Raw genomic sequence first — 19,741 nt, 5'->3', positions numbered from 1 at the left:
GAAAGAAAGAAAGAAAGAAAGAAAGAAAGAAAGAAAGACAAAGGGAAGAAAGAAAGAAAGAAAGAGAGAAAGAAAAAAAGAAAGAAAAAGAAAAGGAAGGAAGGAAAGAAGGAAGGAAGAAAGAAAGGAAAGGAAGGGAGGAAGGAAGGTAGAAAGAGAAAGAAAGAAAGAAAAAGAAAGAAAGAAAGAATGAAAGGGAAGGAAGGAAGGTAGGTAGGAAGGAAGCAAGGAAGGAAGAAAAGGCACTTCACTGAGGCACAGCCTCCAAAGACCCTCTGAGCTACACCGGCTGCTGGGTTTCTGAGAGGCGCACACTTCCCTCCCTTCGGGACTCACCCCAGAATCTCCATTGTGACGGCTTCCCTGACACCCGTGCTAATGAGTCACAAGCCAAGCTGGGTGTCAGGAGACATGCGAGGCTCCCGGAAGCCCAAAGAGGAACCCATTACAGGCAAGCGAGCCCGGCAGGAGATTCGAGGCAGAGGATGGTCAGGTTCTGGCATCGGGGGCCCAGGGTGAGAGAGGGAGGTTGTATCAGGTTCTGAGGGTGTTTGTAAGGATGCGTGTGTTAGGCGTGCACAGTTTGGGAGTGTTTCCTGTACGGAACAGGGGGACCAGCCCCACTGGATGGGCTCCTTTGCCCTGCAAGCCCTTCTCCGGCATTCCGACGGTTGGAACACACGTACGGGTGGTAGGTGGGTTCACTTAAAAGCAGGCAAAGGAGGCCCAGAGAGAATGAGCAGCTCTCCCGAAGTCACACAGCAGGGGAGGGGGGATCCCAGGATTCCAACCCAAGCCTGAGCCCAAAAGCATCGTTTCCCACCCTGATCGTCCTGCAGAGTCCCAGCTTCCGAGCAAAGTTGTAGCCCTCTGCTTTTGACAAAGGTCCTCCACCAACAAGCTCACGAAGCAGACAGAGCCCTGGCTGTCTCCGGTTCCTGTTCAGGGTGGCTTGCTCAAGGCCATAGCTGGGTCCAGCGGGGGCTCAAAACCATGTCTTTTCGTGCCTTTAAGGACAGACAGGTCAAGCAAAAGTAGAAGTATGTGGAATTCACAGCCAGGCCCGTACCCCCAGCTCTGCTGGGTGACCTCAGGCGAGTAGCTTGCCCTCTCTGGGCCTCAAAGCCCTCAGCTGCAAAAAAAAAAAAAAAAGGGGGGGGGTTATGATACTCCCTCCCAGGCGGGGCGGTTGGAAGCAGTCCATTTGGTTATTCAAATGCGGGCACAGGCACGTCCAAACTGTCGCAATTCACAGTACCCTTTGCCATCTCAGGAATTTTTGGGGGTAAATACCCTGGGCCAAATACCTCACGGTTCCATTCGTTAAGTCGTCTGCGACTTAACAGCTTCGTCAGTAGCCTATATACTCACAACTCCGTAGTCATTTGAAAAAGTAACGTGCATATGAAAAGATTTGATCTTAATTGCATTCTTAAATAACTAGAGTCACAGCTACAGGGATGTGGGTGCCTCTTGGGCTCCACCAAATTTCTCATATTTTGGCGACAGGCTGCACTCTGCCCCTTTCTTTCCATTCCATACTGATTTTATCATAGTTTTTGCTTTTCCGCGTAGTCACCGCAGAAAACCCAGCTTTGCAAAGACGGGGCATCGTCAAAAAGAATGTAGCTCTATCTAATGTTGGAACAGCTCCCATGGGTCTGTTTTTAAAAATTTTTTTAAACAATCTCAGACAGTGGCACCCCCGGGGGTGCTTCAGTGCACCGTGTGGGGACGTATAAACAGACATGATCCACATTCTCGTGGAGCCTGAGGTCTGTTGTAAAGGGAAGGAGGATGGATAGGTCTGTGGAGGAAATAATAAATCCCCAGCATCACCGCCTCCAGGAAGGCCTCCTTGACTGCCTAGGCTAGGTCTTGTTTCTCTTCCTGTGATCTCCCATGGCTCCTACAGTTTCGCCGATCACGGCACTGGTGGCAGCGTATTGAAATGATCTCTTTATGTGTTCGTAGAATCGAATACGTGACTTACTTGGTAGGATCGTATCCCGTGGGATTTTGCATCCCTCAGGCCCAGCCCGCTCAACCAATGACAGCACTTGTTACTATTACGGTCGTCGTTGTTGTCGGCGGTACTAATGTGGTCTTTATTGCACCTGAAGGCTTTTGTTGCGACTTCCCTCCTTTGCTGGTGACATGGTGCATGGCTTCTGAGGCTCCTGTCCGGAAGACACGAACCACACCACCCAAAGTAGTGGGTCCGACACATTTGGCCAGGGTTGTATGGGTGGCTCCCCAGGGAGGCATTTAGGGATTCCCTGGGAGGCCCTGGCTCTTCACAGCCCTGCCCTCGGAACACTGCGGATGGAAGGCGGGGAGATTGCCTGCCCGGGGCAGAGCCCCCCGTGGCCACACTGTGGCCGTAGCAAAAGTTTCCGCTGCTGCACCATCCCCAGCGGCCTCACCTTGGCTCCCATATGCCGGGCTCCAGCTGGGTGGCCCATGTTCATTTAGAAATTCCTGTCTCTGAGAAGGCAGTAGCTCGGAGGAATTCATGATAGCCCACAAGAAGAGCCCTCCACTGAAGCAGAACCACTAAATGCACAGGACTTAAAACCCCGCGGGTCCGTGTTTGCGTCCCAGCCCTGCCACTTGCCAGCTGTGTGACTCTGAACAAACTGGCGTCCTCATCAGAAAGAATGATCATGCCAAGCATAATACGGAAGCTCATGGCAATGAGTCTGCCGAACGGCAGGCGCCCAAGTAACATTGGTTGCTAATTACCACACCGTGTCAGTGCTTCCTTGCTTGGTATGTTACAAACCATTCCATAGCAATAACTTAGGGAATCTGAGGGGCGCCTGGGTAGCCCAGTTGTTCAAGCATCTAACTCTTGGTTTCGGCTAAGGTCACGACCTCACGGTTTGTGAGTTCGAGCCCTGCGTCAGGCTATGCGCTGACAGTGTGGAGCCCGCTTGGGATTCTCTCTCTCCCTCTCTCTCTGCTCCTCCCCTCCCTCTCTCTCTCAAAATAAATAAATAAACTTAAAAAAAAAAAACACAACTGTGGGTGGGGGGGCGCCTGGGTGGCTCGGGTTGAGCGTCCGACTTCAGCTCAGGTCATGATCTCCCGGTTCACGAGTTCGAGCCCCACATCAGGATCTGTGCTAACAGCTCAGAGCCTGGCACCCGCTTCGGATTCTGTGTCTCCCTCTGTCTGTCTGCCCGCCCCTCCCCCACGTGCGCTCTGGCTCTCTCTCAAAAATAAATAAATACTAAAAACAATTATATGGTTAAGGAGAGGGGAGAAATGCAGAGAAAAATAGAAATGAGGGTAGGTTTGTGATTATGTTTAATACCTTCAGTCCAACTCAGCTGTATCCCTGAGAAAGAACAGGGGAAGTTCACACGGATTGCAACCAGAATTTTTTAAAAGCTTAGATCAGTGATTCTCAACCAGAGATGAGTTTGCTCCTCCCCCGGAGACATTTGTCAGTGGCAGTTCCTGGAGACAATTTTGGTTGTTACAACAAGGGTGCTCCCCGTAGCTAATGAGTAGAGGTCAGGGACGTTGCTCAATAGCCAAAAAGGCCAGGATGGCTCCGCCACAAAGAATTACCCAGCCCCAAACGTCAGTAGCATCTACATTGAGAAAACCTGCCTTAGATGATCTTATTTCAAAGTGTGGGTATATCCTCGGAGTGGGAATGTCATTGCCCAGCTAAGGGTGGGGTGTTATCCAAGTCCATTTATGTCACGGGCAGGAAAAATGGAGTCCAGAGCCTGGAATCGGTTAACCTAGGAATGGGTTCAACTCTCCCCAAGAAGTCATAAGCTGCCAGGCGTCATTTATGATGCTCCTACTGTATACTTTAGGCTCACATGGGATAGTCCTACTGTAGAGCAGACACTGAGCTTCAAGCGTGCCTTGACGAGCTCCTCCCCAGGGAGGGAAACAGATACTAAATAATTAAATACACTCAGCGTGTTCACTGCTGGGTGGAGGAAGAACTGAAAGATCAGTGACTCTATTTGGGGTAGAGGGCACCAGGGAAGGCTTCTTGGAGGAGGAGAAATGGGGACTGAGTATTGAAAGGCAAGACTTACCCAGGTGGGGTGGGCAGGTAGGGTGGAAGGCACGAGAAGAGTATTTCATAATGTAACAACACTGCCATCTGTCCATCATTTACCGAGCACCCGTAACCTGCCAAGAACATGCTGTAAACACTTCATACTCATTGTCTTATTTAATCTTCCACATCCCTGTGAGATAGATACTACCATTCTTTCCATTTGACTGATGAGGAAAACTGAGGCTCAGAGAGGGTGTGGCCCTTGCTGGCGGTCACACAGCTCATGCATAGTAGAACCCAGATTTTAACCCAGATTCCGCAGCCCAGGCCATCTGCCCGTGCCCGTGTGCCACATGTGCCCGGAGGTGGGAGGTGGGGCGTTGGATCTGAGGAATGGGAACCAGTTGGATTTGAGGGCAATGCAGGGAGATGGTAACGGAGAGGCCGGCCAAAGCCAGATCAGACAGGCTGCGAGTGGGCGTCCCCACAGATTTGCATCCTCTCATCAGAGCTGCTTTGGGCTTGCATTTCAGCGGAGGAGTCGCTGGCATGTGATAACCCTGGCTTGCCTGAAAACGGGTACCAAATCCTGTACAAGAGGCTCTACCTGCCGGGAGAGTCCCTCACCTTCATGTGCTACGAAGGCTTTGAGCTCATGGGCGAAGTGACCATTCGATGCCTCCTGGGACAGCCATCCCACTGGAACGGGCCACTGCCCGTGTGTAAAGGTAAAGAAACCTACTCTCGACCCTGGGACGGAGGGCCCCGCAGATGTCAGGTCCGGCTTCTTAGGATTCTCAGCTTGGCCTGAAGAAAAGCCGAGCCACTGTATTTCATTAAATCTAAGATACCGCCATTATTTTCCGCACCACTGAGAGAGGGGGAAAAAAAATTTCTGCCAATTAAACTATGGCGCACTCTTCCTTCTCCTGGCTTAGCATTTTTATTTTTACTTACTGAAGGTGCTATTTATTTATTTTTGTGACTTTTTTTAAATATGAAATTTATTGTCAAATTGGTTTCCATACAACACCCAGGGCTCATCCCAAAAGGCGCCCTCCCTCAATACCCATCACCCACCCTCCCCTCCCTCCCACCCCCATCAACCCTCAGTTTGTTCTCGGTTTTTAAGAGTCTCTTATGCTTTGGCTCCCTCCCTGTCTAACTTTTTTTTTTTTTATCCTGAAGGCGCTCTTTAAAACTTAGATTTTCATCATAAAGGAAAGCCATTCTGCTTTTGACTCCTCTTTGGTCACGTGGCTTAAACATTTCCCACCTCCTGCACCCCGTTTTCCCAACCATTTGGTTGCCAAGGGTTACAACTGCTGCGCTGTTGCCTCTGGGGTGGTCTCCCAAGCTGCTCGCACCCAATCTCCAAAGGCTGTGGTGGGTGCACGGTGGGGGCGGGGGTGGGGACGGTGCACGGGCATCGTGGGCGCCACCTGCTGGCCGTGGAGTGAATAACATGCCATCGGTTGTAAGACACGCCCCATATCAGAGATGGTCAAGAGCGAAATGTATTTTAGAATCCGTGAAACCCTCATCATTGAAATTAAGTCTTGGAATACCCAGTGAGACTTGGATCCATTTATCTGGGTCTTTAAGATGTGCGATTAATAACAATATCTTAAAGCCGTTCAATGCTTTAGGCCAGTTGATCTTAACCTTTTATGGAGTCAAAACCCCCTTGAGAATCAGGCAGAATACTCTGAATTCTCTCCCCAGCAGGAAGGGAAGCATGGAGTTTTACATTTCTATTTGGGAACCCATCGCCTCAGTGGATCCCCAAATGCCTTATTCATGAACTTCAGCACTGAGTCTTAAAAATGTTTTCCAACCAGCATTTCTGCTCCTAGGTATATGCACAAAATAATTGCCAACAGGCATTCAAACCAGCACTTGTAAACGAATATTCGTAGAGGCATCGTTCACAAAAGATGGAAACAACCCAAATGTCCATCAACTGATGAGTGGATAAGCAAAATGTGGCGTAACCATATGGTGGAATATTATTCAGCCATGAAAAGGAGCAAAGTGCTGCTGTATCCATAGCCCGGATGGACATTGAAAATATTATGCTAAGTGAAAGAAGCCAGACACAAAAGATCACGTATCCTATGATTACGTTTATATGAAATATCCAAAATCAGTAAATTGATAGAGACAGGAAGCAGACCGGTGGCTGTCGGGGGCTGGGTGGAGAGAAAGGAGTAACTGCTTCGTTGGTACAAAGTTTCCTTTTAGGGGTGATGAGAATGTTCTGGAAAGAGATAGAGGCGGTGGCTACCCAACATTGCGAGTGTGCTAAATGCCACAAAATTGCACACTTTACAATGGTTAATTTTATGTTATGTGAAATTTACCTCAAATTTTTTAAATGGTTTTTTTTTCCTGAATTACTTCATTTAAAGCCTTAGGACCACTCTCTAAGATAAATGAAGGATTGTACCCATTTTACAAAAAGAGAGGCTCAGAGAAGTTAAGTGACTGTCTCAAAGCCACACAGCTGTTAGGAGACAAATCTGGGACTTGAACCCACATCTCCTGATTGTCAATATCCTGCCTCTTCTCCAACGGGCTGGGTCAGGGTAGGCTTCACGGCTGTTAGGCTGATAGCCTCCAACCAGCCAGTGAATTCAGCATTAGAATCACCCAGACTGTTTATTAGGAACCCATTCTGGAGCGCCAGGGTGGCTCAGGCGGTTAGGCGTCCGACTTCGGCTCAGGTCGTGATCTCACAGTCTGTGAGTTCAAGCCCCGCGTCGGGCTCTGTGCTGACAGCTCGGAGGCTGGAGCCTGCTTGGGATTCTGTGTCTCCCTCTCTCTCTCTCTCTGCATTTCTCTCTCTCTCTCTCTCTCTCTCTCTCAATAAATAAACATTAAAAAACAAGAAATAAATTCTGGAATCTACCCCACATCTACAAAATTAGAATCAGAGGGGTAGGACCCTAAAATAAGCATTTTAACAAGCTCTGGGTTGCTCAAATACACTTCGAATTTGAGAACCATTTAAGGCAGTGATTTCCAAACACAGAGTGCAAGTATAAACAGATTTCTGGGTCCCTGCAGGGGAGATGCTAATTCCACTGGGTCTAGAGCAGGACCCAGGGAGCCAGGGTAACCAGCATCCGTGGTGAGTCTTAGCATCTGGCAAATGTGGGAAACACGGGCCTAGAGCAGGATGTTCTCACCTGGAGTCAAGCAGGGGCTTATCCCGCAAGAGCAAAGTCTTTATACAAGCAGTTCTTAATAAGAGAGCAAGAGATCGTGTTGAAATGCAAAGAAAAATAAGGAATCAGCAACCGGGATTTATGACAACTATCTTCCTGGGGTGCTTGGGTGGCTCAGTCGGTTAAGCGTCTAGTCTCTTTGTTTCGGCTCAGGTCCCGATCTCACAGCTTCGCGAGTTCAAGCCCTGCGCTGGGCTCTGTGCTGACAGTGCAGAGCCTGCTTGGGATTCTCTCTACCCCTCCTCTACTTGCGCTGTCTCTGTCTCTGTCTCAAAATAAATAAACTCAAAAAAAAAAAAAGATGACTATCTTCCTCCTCTTAAATTCCTTAAACTGCCTTCCTCCTCCCAAATTCCTGCCCTAGTCTTGACTAAATCCAGCCCTGTGTGTGAATTTATTTTCTATAGCACAGGAAATCTGCTTTGTAGAGTTAAAACACGGGGATGTTTTCCCCCGGTAAAGATTTCCTGTAAACCTTCTAAGTGCTACATGGACGTTAATAGAAATTAATCTGGTGTTGCTAGTAAGTGTTCTGCGTGGAGGAAAATTAATAGTTTTTTTTATAAGAAATCTAAGTTTAAGGATACCATAGAAAGGCCGTTTTTGATCTGCCCCAGGACTGTTTATATTCTTTTTGGATTAGCTACAAAAGTATCTCGTGCAAGAGGTAGGAGAAATCAGAGCCGCAAGGGAAGCGTTAGCAGCTCTTCTCTTCTGTTCCCCAGCCCTTCCTTTCCTCCCCGGAAGCCAGTACTAATCACCCCTGAGTGTCCCGTCTCCCAGTTCTCTGGACTCACACAAAGAGATACACTGCTCAGGGAAGGGGGTGGGGCAGGGGGTGTTGGTTTCCAAGTAAAAACACTTCGAACGATACTTACCTTGTGTTTTGCTTTTCCCCACTTATCCCACATCTCCGTCAAGTTGGAAAAAAAGGAAAAATGTGGCTTCTGCCCTATCTTTTTCATTGCCGCCCATCATTCCACGCTGGGATGTATCATGATGCGTCCAGTCCTTCCTCTGTGGACAGATCTCCCGGTTCTTTTCCGGTTTCTTGTTTGTTTGGTCTCGTGTTGCCCAGAAACACCCTTGCCCGTGAATCTTCGGGTGCTGACTTTTCTCGTCAAATAGGACACATTCCTCAAATTGGGATCAGTGGTGTGGGCAAAGATCCGTGGATGCTGAGTTTTTGTGGATTTTGCCAGATCCTTTTCCATAACCATAGTGATTCATGCTCCCCCTCTAATAATGGGTGATAATGTCCCTTTCCGCACGTCCTTGCCAGCATTGGATGCTAGCATTTTTTTTTTTGATGTCGCCAATCTTAAGGGAAAATGAAACTGCCATCCGAAAATACACACGTGATCAAAAACATAAGAAAAGATGAAAGTTGCTCAATCCCTGAACCCTCTATGTTCTAAGATAGGTGAGCCCTTGAAGCCCCAGCAGGTGAGTGGCCCCTGACTCCCACTTTCTTTCTCAGGCACAGCAGAGTTTCTGGCAGGAAAGGATCTTGGGGGATCCTTACATCTTTCTCTCCCCTCCGTTTCTACCCCTGAGGCCCCATGACTCTGTAAGGCAATGAGAAGTCACTTCCCCTTCCAAAAAAATGTGGGCTGCACGGACATTTTGTGATCTGGAGTTAGCGAGGTGACTGAGGGCCAGTGTAAAGCCACCCGACTGGGACTCAGGGGCGGGGCTTCTGCCTGACTCTGCCGTGGACCAGCTGCATGCCCTTGAGCCAGCCACCCTCCCTCTCCGACCTTGGTTCCTCTTTGTGTGAAATGAAAGGAAAAGGCAGGGCCCAGGAGGCTGCATTTTAGCATGTGCCCCAGGAGCCACTGACCACACTCCAAGGGACACAAGTTCAAGGCTTCCGTCTGGCTCCGAGGTTCAGTAGGAGTCCCTGCGCTCCCACACACGCACCCAATGTCCAGCTCGTATCTTGGGCAGGAAGCATCTGTCCCCATCCCTCCATGTTCCTGTTGCCCTAATTCCAGAGACACCTGCAGTTAGTTAGTTAGTTAGTTAGCTGGCTGATTCAGTTGGCATCACATGGTAATGACTAAAGTCAAAGAGTGACTTTGACCAAGGCACAGATTAGGAAGTCTCAGTATTAGGACATGAGTACAGCTGGGCCTCTGGTGACCATCCCCTGTCACTCCTTTATAATGCAATCTTTTTATCTAAGCCCTTCGCCCTGGGGTTTTGCATCTTTGAAACACATCCGTGTGGGTATATTTCTGTGCTCGGCTGCCATGTCTTTGGGGCCAAAACCTGGGAATGCCAGTCCTTATCGCCTTGAACTTCCAGAGAACTTGTATAAGGAATACAGGGAAATGAATGAATTCCAGAGAGTTCTAGTCTGTGACAGTGCATGAAAATCGCTTTACAAAGAATATAAATAATAGCCAAATAAAATATGGAATAGAAGGGAAACCAGAAAGGTTCGTATAAACATGTATTTCAAAGCAGAAAAACAGTTTCGCCTCTGGCTGGATTCTGGACTTGGGGCTCTGTCTCGAGCCTCACCTTTGGTCAATCTGTCTTACATAAGGAACAATAAAAGAGCAGAACTATGTGATTAAAAGCAGAGGGTGGGAGGGGCGCCTGGGTGGCGCAGTCGGTTAAGCGTCCGACTTCAGCCAGGTCACGATCTTGCGGTCCGTGAGTTCGAGCTCTGCGTCAGGCTCTGGGCTGATGGCTCGGAGCCTGGAGCCTGCTTCCCATTCTGTGTCTCCCTCTCTCTCTCTGCCCCTGCCCCGTTCATGCTCCGTCTCTCTCTGTGCCAAAAATAAATAAACGTTGAAAAAAAAAATTTTTAAAGCAGAGGGTGGGGAAGGTCTAGCGGTCTTGAGCGTAAAGCCTGCCTCCATCCGCACAGAAGCTGTGTGAGGTCAGAAAAGTTGCTTTACTTCTCTGAGCCTCGGTTTGTTCATCTGCAAAATGGGGATGATGATGGCATCTGCCTAACGAGATTGTTGTAAGGGTTAAATGAGCACATACATGTATAAAGCTCTTAGCACAATGTCTGACATGCAGTGAGTGTTCAGTAATTGTTCACTATTACCACTGTCATCCTTGTCTCTTTCGTATCTATCTCACGATCTCTCAGGACCCTAGGAAGGGAATGTGTCCAGGCATTTCCGCTAATTCCAGCAGCCCAAGATAAAGAAAAGCCTAGTACTAACTTCAGCAAAGCATGGTGTGGGCTTTTGCCCCTAATGTTTTGCCGTCACTCCATGCAGAGTGAATTCACTTGACATTAACCAATGCTTCCAATTTCCCTTTCAGTTAATCAAGACAGCTTTGAACACGCATTAGAAGGTGAGTTCCATAATGAAAAGAAAAATCCAATAAATCAAGCTAATAGCAGAAAACAAGGGCAGGTCCTTGCATATTCTTCTCCAAGTGCTTAAAAAAAAAAAAAAACAAGCAGAAATCCCATCTTCACACTGCTGAAAATAATTTCAAAATAAAACATATTGTAAAAGAACCAGGCCATCAGATTTGCCACCTAGGGTCCTAACTATGACCTGAAAGGGATTTACTACCAGTTATGAACATGGGGTCAGAATATCAGAGGGTCCTGAGAAAGGCACAACCCTGTTGTACAACTTTTCACCCACGTGGTGCTGTTTGGGGGAATTAAATCCAGTGATGCCCCACCTCCCATGCTGAGAACCCCCCTGGCTTTGGGAGGGAAAGGTCTGCCTGGCAGATGCCCTGTGGTCTGTGTTCCCTTTGGTCTTTGTCTTCCCCAAATTACGTGTCCCTGTGTCCTCCTGGTTTTAGATTCTCCTCCTGTTAGAAATTCCCAAGTGAGATTTATTCATGGGGAACGGACGGTAAAAGGTAGCCAGGATTTTGTTTTGACTTTTATTCTATGTTTCCTTCCCTTGCAACCCCTCCCATACGTAAAACATTCTGCATGCTGCATCATTTCCATTCACTTTGGTACAAAGCCACTCACCAGGGATGTGGTGTCAGAAAAAACCATATATATATATATATATATATATATATATATATTCATGTTTTAAGTTGTAACCAGTTAAGCAGTCTTTATTATTATTTTTGGAGCCACTTAGCTTTCTGACAGTAAGTAATTCACTCAGAACGTGGGGCTGTGTGAATTACGTGTCATTAGCTGCTCTCCCTTGCAACAGATGACATTGTAATCCAAACAGGCAGGGCCGGGGCTCAGGTGTAAATGCAGAAGAGGAGCATGTATTAGTCACTCCGCAGGGAAAAGAGAGGGCACTTTGTGGTGTTAGTGTCTTCTCAGGCCATCTCTTTGCTGCCTTTCAGCAACCGATGAACCATGGGAATGTCTCAAAGGCCTGGGTGGCTCAGACATTATGAGTGCCATCATAATGTTTTGGGCTCATGCAGTTGTCATGGGTGTTAGCATCGATTTTTCAGACTCCGGAGAGTGGCAGTTAATGGATTATAGATTGGTGTGCACAGCTGAGCTCTATTGGCCGTGGCCGTGGAGAAATGGCAGACAGAACCTGGAGCACGAACATCTAGAAGAGACGTACGGTCTCCCATCAAGCTATCCTGGGAAAATGCCCCTGGGCCCCTACATCAGCTACAACAGTTTCCACAACCCAGTGGGAGGTGGTGAGAGGCTCCCGGAAAGGCAGAGAGGGTGCGGCCACGGCCTCTGGGAGTCAAAACTGGGTGTCCCCAGTTGGGGTGTCATCGCAAGGTGCAGTACTGAGAGTGGACCCGGCTGCCCAGCGCCCTCTCCTGGAGGGTCTGGGGGACACCTGTCAGTCTGGGTGCAGCAAGCACCCCGTTTTCCATGGGATGCTGAGCAAATCTGCCTTCCCAGTTAGCACACATGAGATGTTCTCCAAGTCTCTCCTTGAACGGGATTTTAGCCGGATTTCAACTGCACCCAGCCACCCGCCCCCCCAAAATGGGCATGGTATGACCGAGGTTTGAACGAGTGTAATTCTCCGTAGCCCCGTGGGCTCCATTGCAAAGAACCAGCCCCGTTCCCTCTAGCGTCCGCCTCTTCTCCCCTCTGGGGATGGTTCTCCAGTGGCCAAGGCTCTGCGATGCCCTGGGAGGGCAGGTGCTCCCCTGGGAGCCGGGTACCCACGTGGGCCGAGGGCGTGAGACACGAGGGCTTCACCGGCTTGTGTGTTTAGTGGCAGAAGCGGCAGCAGAGACATCGTTGGAAGGGGGAAACATGGCGCTGGCAATCTTCATCCCTGTTCTCATCATCTCCTTACTGCTGGGAGGAGCCTACATTTACATCACCAGGTAGGGGGCTTCGGGGCAAGGGGGTGGGGGGCTGCGGTCCACTCAATGACCAGAGCACTGGGGGGCTGCGTCACCACCTGTAGCTTGGGGGCAGGGGTACTTGTGTGCTTGCAGATGACGTGATTCAACTCGGCTCCGGGGGAGACACTTCTATTGCGCACCTCCCAGCCCCACCCCCCACGGCAGGAGGCATGATTCCTGACCTCAGGGAGCTGTGGTTTAATGAGAGAGAGACACATCTTTCACAATGCCAGGCACACTGACATCTACCCCGTCATTGACTCATTCATTCATTCGCTTTTTCGACACACGTGACAAATCCAACACGCGCCAGACGTTGTCCCGGGTGTTGGGGTCGTGGAGCTTGCCTGCAGTGAGGAAGGAAGATACTCAGCCATCGCCAGGATGTTCACTCAGTCATTCAAATTCACAATTATTGGGCACCTGCTGTGTGCCGGGCAGTTTTGGGGGGGCGGGGGGATTCTAGGAACATCCTTGTGAACAAAACAGAAGGAGATCTTTGATATGTGGGGTCCAGGTTCTAATGGGAGAGAGACAGACAAGCAAAGCGTAAAAGAGAAGTAAATACAGGTGACTCTTGAAACAAATGAGGGTTAGGGGCGCCGACACCCAGTGATCAAAAATTTGCACATAACTTTTGACTCCCTGAACGCTAAACTGCCATTGACCAGAAACCTTACAGATAACATAAACAGTCAAGTAACACATATTTTGTATGTTATATGTATTATATACTGTATGCTTACAATAGAGTCAGCTAGAGAAAAGAAAGTGTTATTAAGGAAATCATAAGAGAAAATACTTAAAGGTATCACACTGTATTTATCCAAAAAGAAAAATCCACATATAAGTGGACCTGCGCAGTTCAAACCTGTGTTGTTCAAAAGCCGACTGTGCACATTAGGAGGTGATAAATGCAGGGAGAAAAGAAAGCTGAGAAGGGAGCAAAAGGGACCTGGACTAGAGGAGGTGGTTGAACTTTAAAAGAAGAGTCCCCACTGAGAAATGACATTCGAGGAAGGACTTGAAAGCAATAATGAGTCGCCTGTGCAAATATCTGGAAGAGGAGGATTCCAGGCAGATAAACAGTATGTGCAAAGGCCCTGAGGCAGGCCTCTGCCCAATATAAATTTTTTCTGCCCTTGTGGAGCCCACAGTGTAGTAGGGGGAGAGGAGAAACACACAAATTATAACACACCATGAGGAACACAATGAAGGAAAGAGATAAGGTGTGGTAATGGAAGGACCACCTTTTTTTCAGTTTATTTATTTTGACAGTGGGGAGAGGTGCAAGGGAGGGGCAGAGAGAGGGAGAGAGAGAATCCCAAGCAGGTTCCACTCTGTCAGCACGTATCCCAATGCGGGGCTCGATCTCACACACCACGAGCTCATGGCCTGAGCCGAAACCTAGAGTGGGACACTTAACCGACTGAGCCACTCAGGTGCCCCAAAGAACCACCTTTTAAATAGGTAGTCAGAGAAGGGTGCTCTGAGGCAACACAGTACATAGTACGTGCTCAAAAAGTGCTCATTATTACTTTTTTCTCTCTGCATTAAACAGGCACTTGAACCACCTTACGGGTAAAAACCAGTTGAGCTTTACCCCTCCCCAGTAAGGGAAGGTACTAAGGCTTTAGTTATCAGTGACTGGGTTGAAGTTGAGAACAATTTGGATTGTCATCTGCTCCAGGACAAGTAATTTCTCTCTCTTCCATTGTCTCTTCTCCAGATGCCGCTATTACTCCAGCCTCCGCCTGCCCCTGATGTACTCCCACCCCTACAGCCAGATCACCGTGGAAACCGAGTTTGACAACCCCATTTATGAGACAGGGGTAAGTTGGTCTGTCTTCTCCACCCCCCACACCAGTGCCTCCCTCCTTGTCTGCTTTGAATGCACGACATCAAAACAGAAGGTTTCATTTCCTTTGGCTCACGATGCTACTGCCAGAAAGGCATGTCCGGTGGTCCTGCCCCAGCCCCACCGTGATCACTATGGGGATAACCGCTAGGAGAACCCAGCTCTCTTTGCGTGACGATGACAAGCCTGGAAGGCTTGCTCTGGGCAGTAACAGTCACAGAAAGAAATCACAGGCTTTTGGCTACACCAAAGAAAGACCCATGGAGACACAGCTGAGATGGGTCAGAACCCACCAGAGGCAATGGGCCGCGCCCCACATCTGGCTGAACTCCACTCCGTATTGAATGACAATGTGCAACGTTCCAACCCGTTTGGGTGGCAGACATTTGTGTGGGGTACTAGGGACACAGTCGTGAACCAAATAGACACGGTCCAGCCATTAATGAGCTTATGGTCTTGCAAAGGAGACAGAGATCAACAGTAAGATCAATAATAATAATAATAATAGGTACCAGGAGCCAGGCACCTTAAATACACAATCCCTGAGACTCTTTGTAATATATTCTGCAGTTATCTCTGAGTGACTGATGAGGATACTGAGAGGTGAGAGAGACGAGAAAACGATAAGCACAGCCTAGAGCCAGGAAACAAATTCAAAGTGATGCCGTTAACCATTATATTATCTCGCTTCCCATTGAACCTCAAACAATCAAATACTCCAGTGGATATCTTGATTACAACAAATCATCATTTTTAGGGACCATGAAAAAAATTGGTCGAGGTGCTATGAGACCTGCCCAAGACATGCTAGCACCTTTGCTGTGTTCTGTTCATGGGAAGCCAATCACAGGTCCTGCCCACACTTAAGGAAAGGGCATCATGCAAGAATGTGACCTCCAAGAGGTGGGGAGCATGGGAGCCACCTTAGTGTCTTCCCACCCCACTCCCATCTACCATGAAGCACAGACATGATTGCTTATCTGTGTCGACCCAGCAGGAACCATAGACCTCTGTTAAAGCACGGGACAATGACCTCTTCTGGGGCCATGTCTATGACTTCCTATATCTCCCTGTTCCTCTGTCCTGGAGGCCTGGAATATATTACACACGCTCTATGAATATTGGAGACATTGAATTGGTTGGTATCCACATGTTTTAGACATTTTAGATATGGCACCAGTAAGAAGAGGTCATATGTTATTTCACATTCCATGTACTTTGTTTCCAAATCCTAAAAGAAGGTCAGGCTGATTTTTAAAAATTAGCATTTTAGAAACTAGATCTTATTAATGCTTATTAGTGTAGTGTATCAGTCACCCAGCACTATAATAATGCTGAGTAACAAATAATCCCAAAACTCAGTCACTCAAAGCAACAAATGCCAATTTGCTCACCAGTCTGCAAGATGGTGCTTTCAGCTCGCTGTGGCTGAGTGATAGTCCTGGTTCAACCGTGCTCACTGTCGCATCTGGGACCAGCAGGTTGTTGGCTGGGGTGGCTCAACTTTGCTACTCACATTACTCACCTCCTTGCTGGGTCGAAAGGCTATCAAGGCACACTCTGACCACGGCTCTATCACACAAGGGTTTACTCGATCTGTTGCTTCTGTCTCTTGCAGGAAACCAGGGAGTATGAGGTGTCCATTTAAGGAGAGCTACGCGTGAGAAGGGAACTCACAGATAGGAACTCAACTACACCTCCTCGAGAGATTCATCCAGAGACCACGCGGCATTTGATTGAAACCCCCAGAATGTTTTGTCCGTCTTTTCTTTAGAGTCTTTATGGAAGATTTCCTGGGTTTTTTTTCTTCGCTGTATTTATTATATTTAAAATTGAAATAGGGGTGGTTGGAGGTGTTGGAACTGCAGCCGGATTCATGAGACAGCCTCGACTCTGAGGGCAGACAGAGGACCAGCAAAATGACCAACGTGGCGGCAGAGGGGAAAAAAGACACAAGCAGACGCTGGGTTTCTCCATCAGCAATGCCAGGCAATGGCGGCATCACATCAACCTCACGCATCTTTGGGGTCCACGCCCACGGTGCTTTTAGGACAAATCCAAGCCCAAGATTAGGTTGGAAAGAGTGCGTCTTGGTGGATTAACTCGGGTCGGACTCGAGCTTGAACAGGTCTGCTCCCAAACAAATCCTGGGGTCGCTCTTCTGATACTCTCCTCTTCTCCAAGGTCTTGCCACGGCCCTCCCCCTCCCCCGGTCCTCCTGAAGACGGCAGAGGGGTTAACGTGACCATTCTCACTTGCCACCCTGGCCTCGCCAGGGGCTGGCAGAATCAGAAAATGTTTCAGAGTAAATGAGAGACCTGAAAAAGCTGGTGAAGCGTGGGGGTGATGGGGAATGTTGAGTGAGGGGACCCAGTTGACACAATGTTCTTTCCTGTGACGACTCCTTCAGTGGCGAAAGGGAAGGTTATTTATGCTGCAAGTGCCAGAGTCCATCACCTTGTTCTGCAAAGGCCACCCTCAGCCTGGGACGGTAGATCTGCGGGCTTTGGAGGCACGGGGAGCTTCACCCACATGGTTACAAGGGTTTGTGCTGCAGGGGGAGGGACCACGTCCCGAAATCCAGGGAGGAGCTCTGTCTGTTTTCCTGGAATACTGCAACGCTGGAGCCTGCAAAATAAGGGAGACTCGCGTGCCCTGTTTCTCTAAAAAGTGTCAGAAGAAATACCTGCAATCAAGGATTTCAGAAGGGAGGGTCCTATGAGAAGAAACTGCTTTTCTGTTCTCCGAGGCTCTGGCCAGATGTTGGACGGTGGCGTGAATGCTGACCGTGGAGGGGCAGGAAAACGGGAGCAGGGGATTTAAACCCACAACGGGATCCTGGTCATACAATTCGATCCCCACGGAGGACAGAAGGAGGAGTTTCAGGCGGGAAGGGAAACCCGAACGCCTCATTAATCACCTGCACATCCTCAGATTTTATCTGCGTCCTTTTGCTCCAACCCAGTGGGACTGGTGAGCATGTGGCTCTCAGGAGGCTTCTTCTCCAAATACGGAATAAAGAAAAGGCAAGGGGTGAGGCTACGTGGAAGGAATAGTACGGGCAAGGTAGATTTGCCTCCCTGGACCGTCTCCTCCCTAGTGACGGCCGGTGGCTCAGAGAAAGACAGCCCCCGTGCTTTCGGAGCCCACGTTGGCACCCTCCCACACTCTCCAGAATCATTTTATGTCAGCTGGTTTTCAAACAAGAAGAGAGCTCTCGGCTGCCATGCCATTGAGAGAATGGCTGGAGTCCGTATTTTGGTTAGCTTGTCTAGACAGCTCTGGACCAGGCTAGGGCAGTTGACTTTGACATAGCCTTCTCCCGGCGAGACACCTGGGGTTCCATCTTGGGGGAATCCGAGGCCCAATACTTTCTCCTTCTGCCAGAAAAGAATCCTGCTTATATGCTCCTTAAGGCATGCATCCTGATGCACAGCAAGAGATCATTAAAGGCTGCCGTCCAGCCACCCAAAGCCCACCCCACTTTATGCAAAACAAAAACCCAGAGGAGAGTCATTCCCGATCATCAGTAGGCAACCGTCATGTTTGGAGATGGCCCAACAATGCAAACAATGCGACCTTTTTTTTTTTTTTTTTTAAAGAGCAGACTCCAATCTTCTGCTTTTGTTTCTGTTCGATGCTTATTCTAACCCTAACTCTGGGTCCTCTGGAAGGAAGAACTCGATTAATGATATTTAATTTTAGAGCATACTATGGTTACATGGAAACTAAACATTTGCCTTTCATCAAGACTGACAAAATATGAAATCCTTCTTGGCTGTTGAGGGATAGAAAGGTGTTGGTTTTTTGTTGGTTTTTTTCAGGATACCGATGTCTTAGTTCTGTCTTAGTGGTACAGCACATAGAACCATGTTTTAAACATTTATTTTCATCTAAAGATGGATCGTGTGAGCTTGGCAATGTACAGTGTGACTGAAAAGGCAGGTTGGTGTCTGTTTTTCTTTTTAGAATATCTGAATGTGTGTTTGTAAAGGTAAAAAGATAAAAATAGTGCCAAAAATGTACCATGCGTCTCATTTAGGCTCATACACGTCTGTCTTTATAAGATCGATGTTAAAACCCATCGGGATTCAATATTTTTGAACGGGATACAATCTTGAGCAACTCGAGAACCAACCCACGGGACCTTTCCTACAAGCCCCTCTTTGTTTTCAAAACAGTGGGGCAATGGTTTACAGAGATTTCAAGGTTCAAAGAATGCATGTGATGGTGGGTATTACATGCTAATTCATATAAGCTGTATCTGTCAGCTGCCGCCCTGTGCTTTACAAACACACACACTCGATCCTCTTTGCCTTGGAGCTCATCTTTTTGCTTTTGGGGGGGGGGATGGGGAGGAGTAGAATTATTGAGCCAACGGAAGTACTCTGGTTGCTGCGTGAGGGCCGTCCTGACTTGGTTCCACAGACATGCTTTAAATAAGATCTTTTGCAGCCAGCTCCTTGGAAAGCCCACGGAGCCTCAGGCTGATAGCTTTGGCAACTGCCAAACTGCCCAGCAGGAAGCAAGTGGCCGTATCATCAGGACGGTTGTATAAGCAGAAGAGACTTGGTAAATGTGTGGGTAGATTTAGGCTGAATGTGAGCCTCGGGCAAAAAATGACCTTTCTTTGGAGTAAATCCAAAGGGTATGACTTTCCTATGCCCTTGAGTCGTCATGGGGGGGGGGGGGCATTCGAGGTCAGAGATTACGGAATGTTGTCCGGCACCCTCAATGGTAGGCTTTCACCTGGGACGTTTTCATTTTCATTTTATCCCCAAACAGAAGAAAAAGCAAAACAAACTTTCTAAGCTAGAATAATGAAGTCAAGTCATTTTCCACTTTGTATATATTGATGCTAATAAAACAAATGAAAAAGAGGCAAATCTATGGGGTTTTTGTTACGAAAACACTCCAGGATGGCCTCAAGGGGGTCGGGGGTCGGGGAGGGTTCTGGTGTCTGGGGATTGGGCTGGGGTCACACCTTCTGCCACTTTGGTTGACAGGACAGTCTGCCGACTTGGGCATGCTTCCAGAATATTGGGGGAATGTTCGGAACCAGACAGGACAGCAGCTGTCATCAGACATACTCAACACGGGCTGCCATGACAAAGAGACAGGAGGCTTAGACAACACAGGGTTACATCTTACAGTTCTGGGGGCTGGAAGTCCAAGATCATGGTGCTGACCGATTCAGTTCCTGGTGAGAGCTCTCCTCCTGGCCTGCAGATAACCAGCAACACTCCTCTGGGATTAGGGCTCCACTCTTATGACTTCATTTACCCTTCATTTACCACCTAAAAGGCCCTGTCTCCAAATACAGTC

The 19,741-nt window shown here is 48.4% G+C and overlaps 1 protein-coding gene across 3 annotated transcripts in view; it reads left to right on the top strand.

Moving 5' to 3' along the window:
- The window catches only part of SEZ6L (seizure related 6 homolog like), a 182,712-nt gene extending 163,416 nt beyond the window's left edge, over positions 1-19,296 (top strand). The window contains exons 13-17 of one of the 3 annotated variants that reach the window (XM_043558068.1): positions 4,567-4,761; positions 10,555-10,587; positions 12,423-12,537; positions 14,288-14,390; positions 16,035-19,296. In XM_043558068.1, the coding sequence (XP_043414003.1) occupies positions 4,567-4,761; positions 10,555-10,587; positions 12,423-12,537; positions 14,288-14,390; positions 16,035-16,064 (476 nt within the window). In that variant the 3' untranslated portion in view covers positions 16,065-19,296. The remainder of the gene's footprint in view (positions 1-4,566; positions 4,762-10,554; positions 10,588-12,422; positions 12,538-14,287; positions 14,391-16,034) is intronic. The other 2 variants (XM_043558066.1, XM_043558067.1) reach the window with 2 other exon arrangements.
- Positions 19,297-19,741: the final 445 nt, after the last annotated feature.

This window comes from Prionailurus bengalensis, chromosome D3 (assembly GCF_016509475.1).
Source record: "Prionailurus bengalensis isolate Pbe53 chromosome D3, Fcat_Pben_1.1_paternal_pri, whole genome shotgun sequence".
NCBI classification, from domain to species: domain Eukaryota; kingdom Metazoa; phylum Chordata; class Mammalia; order Carnivora; family Felidae; genus Prionailurus; species Prionailurus bengalensis.
This window is presented reverse-complemented; position numbering and strand designations above follow the sequence as displayed.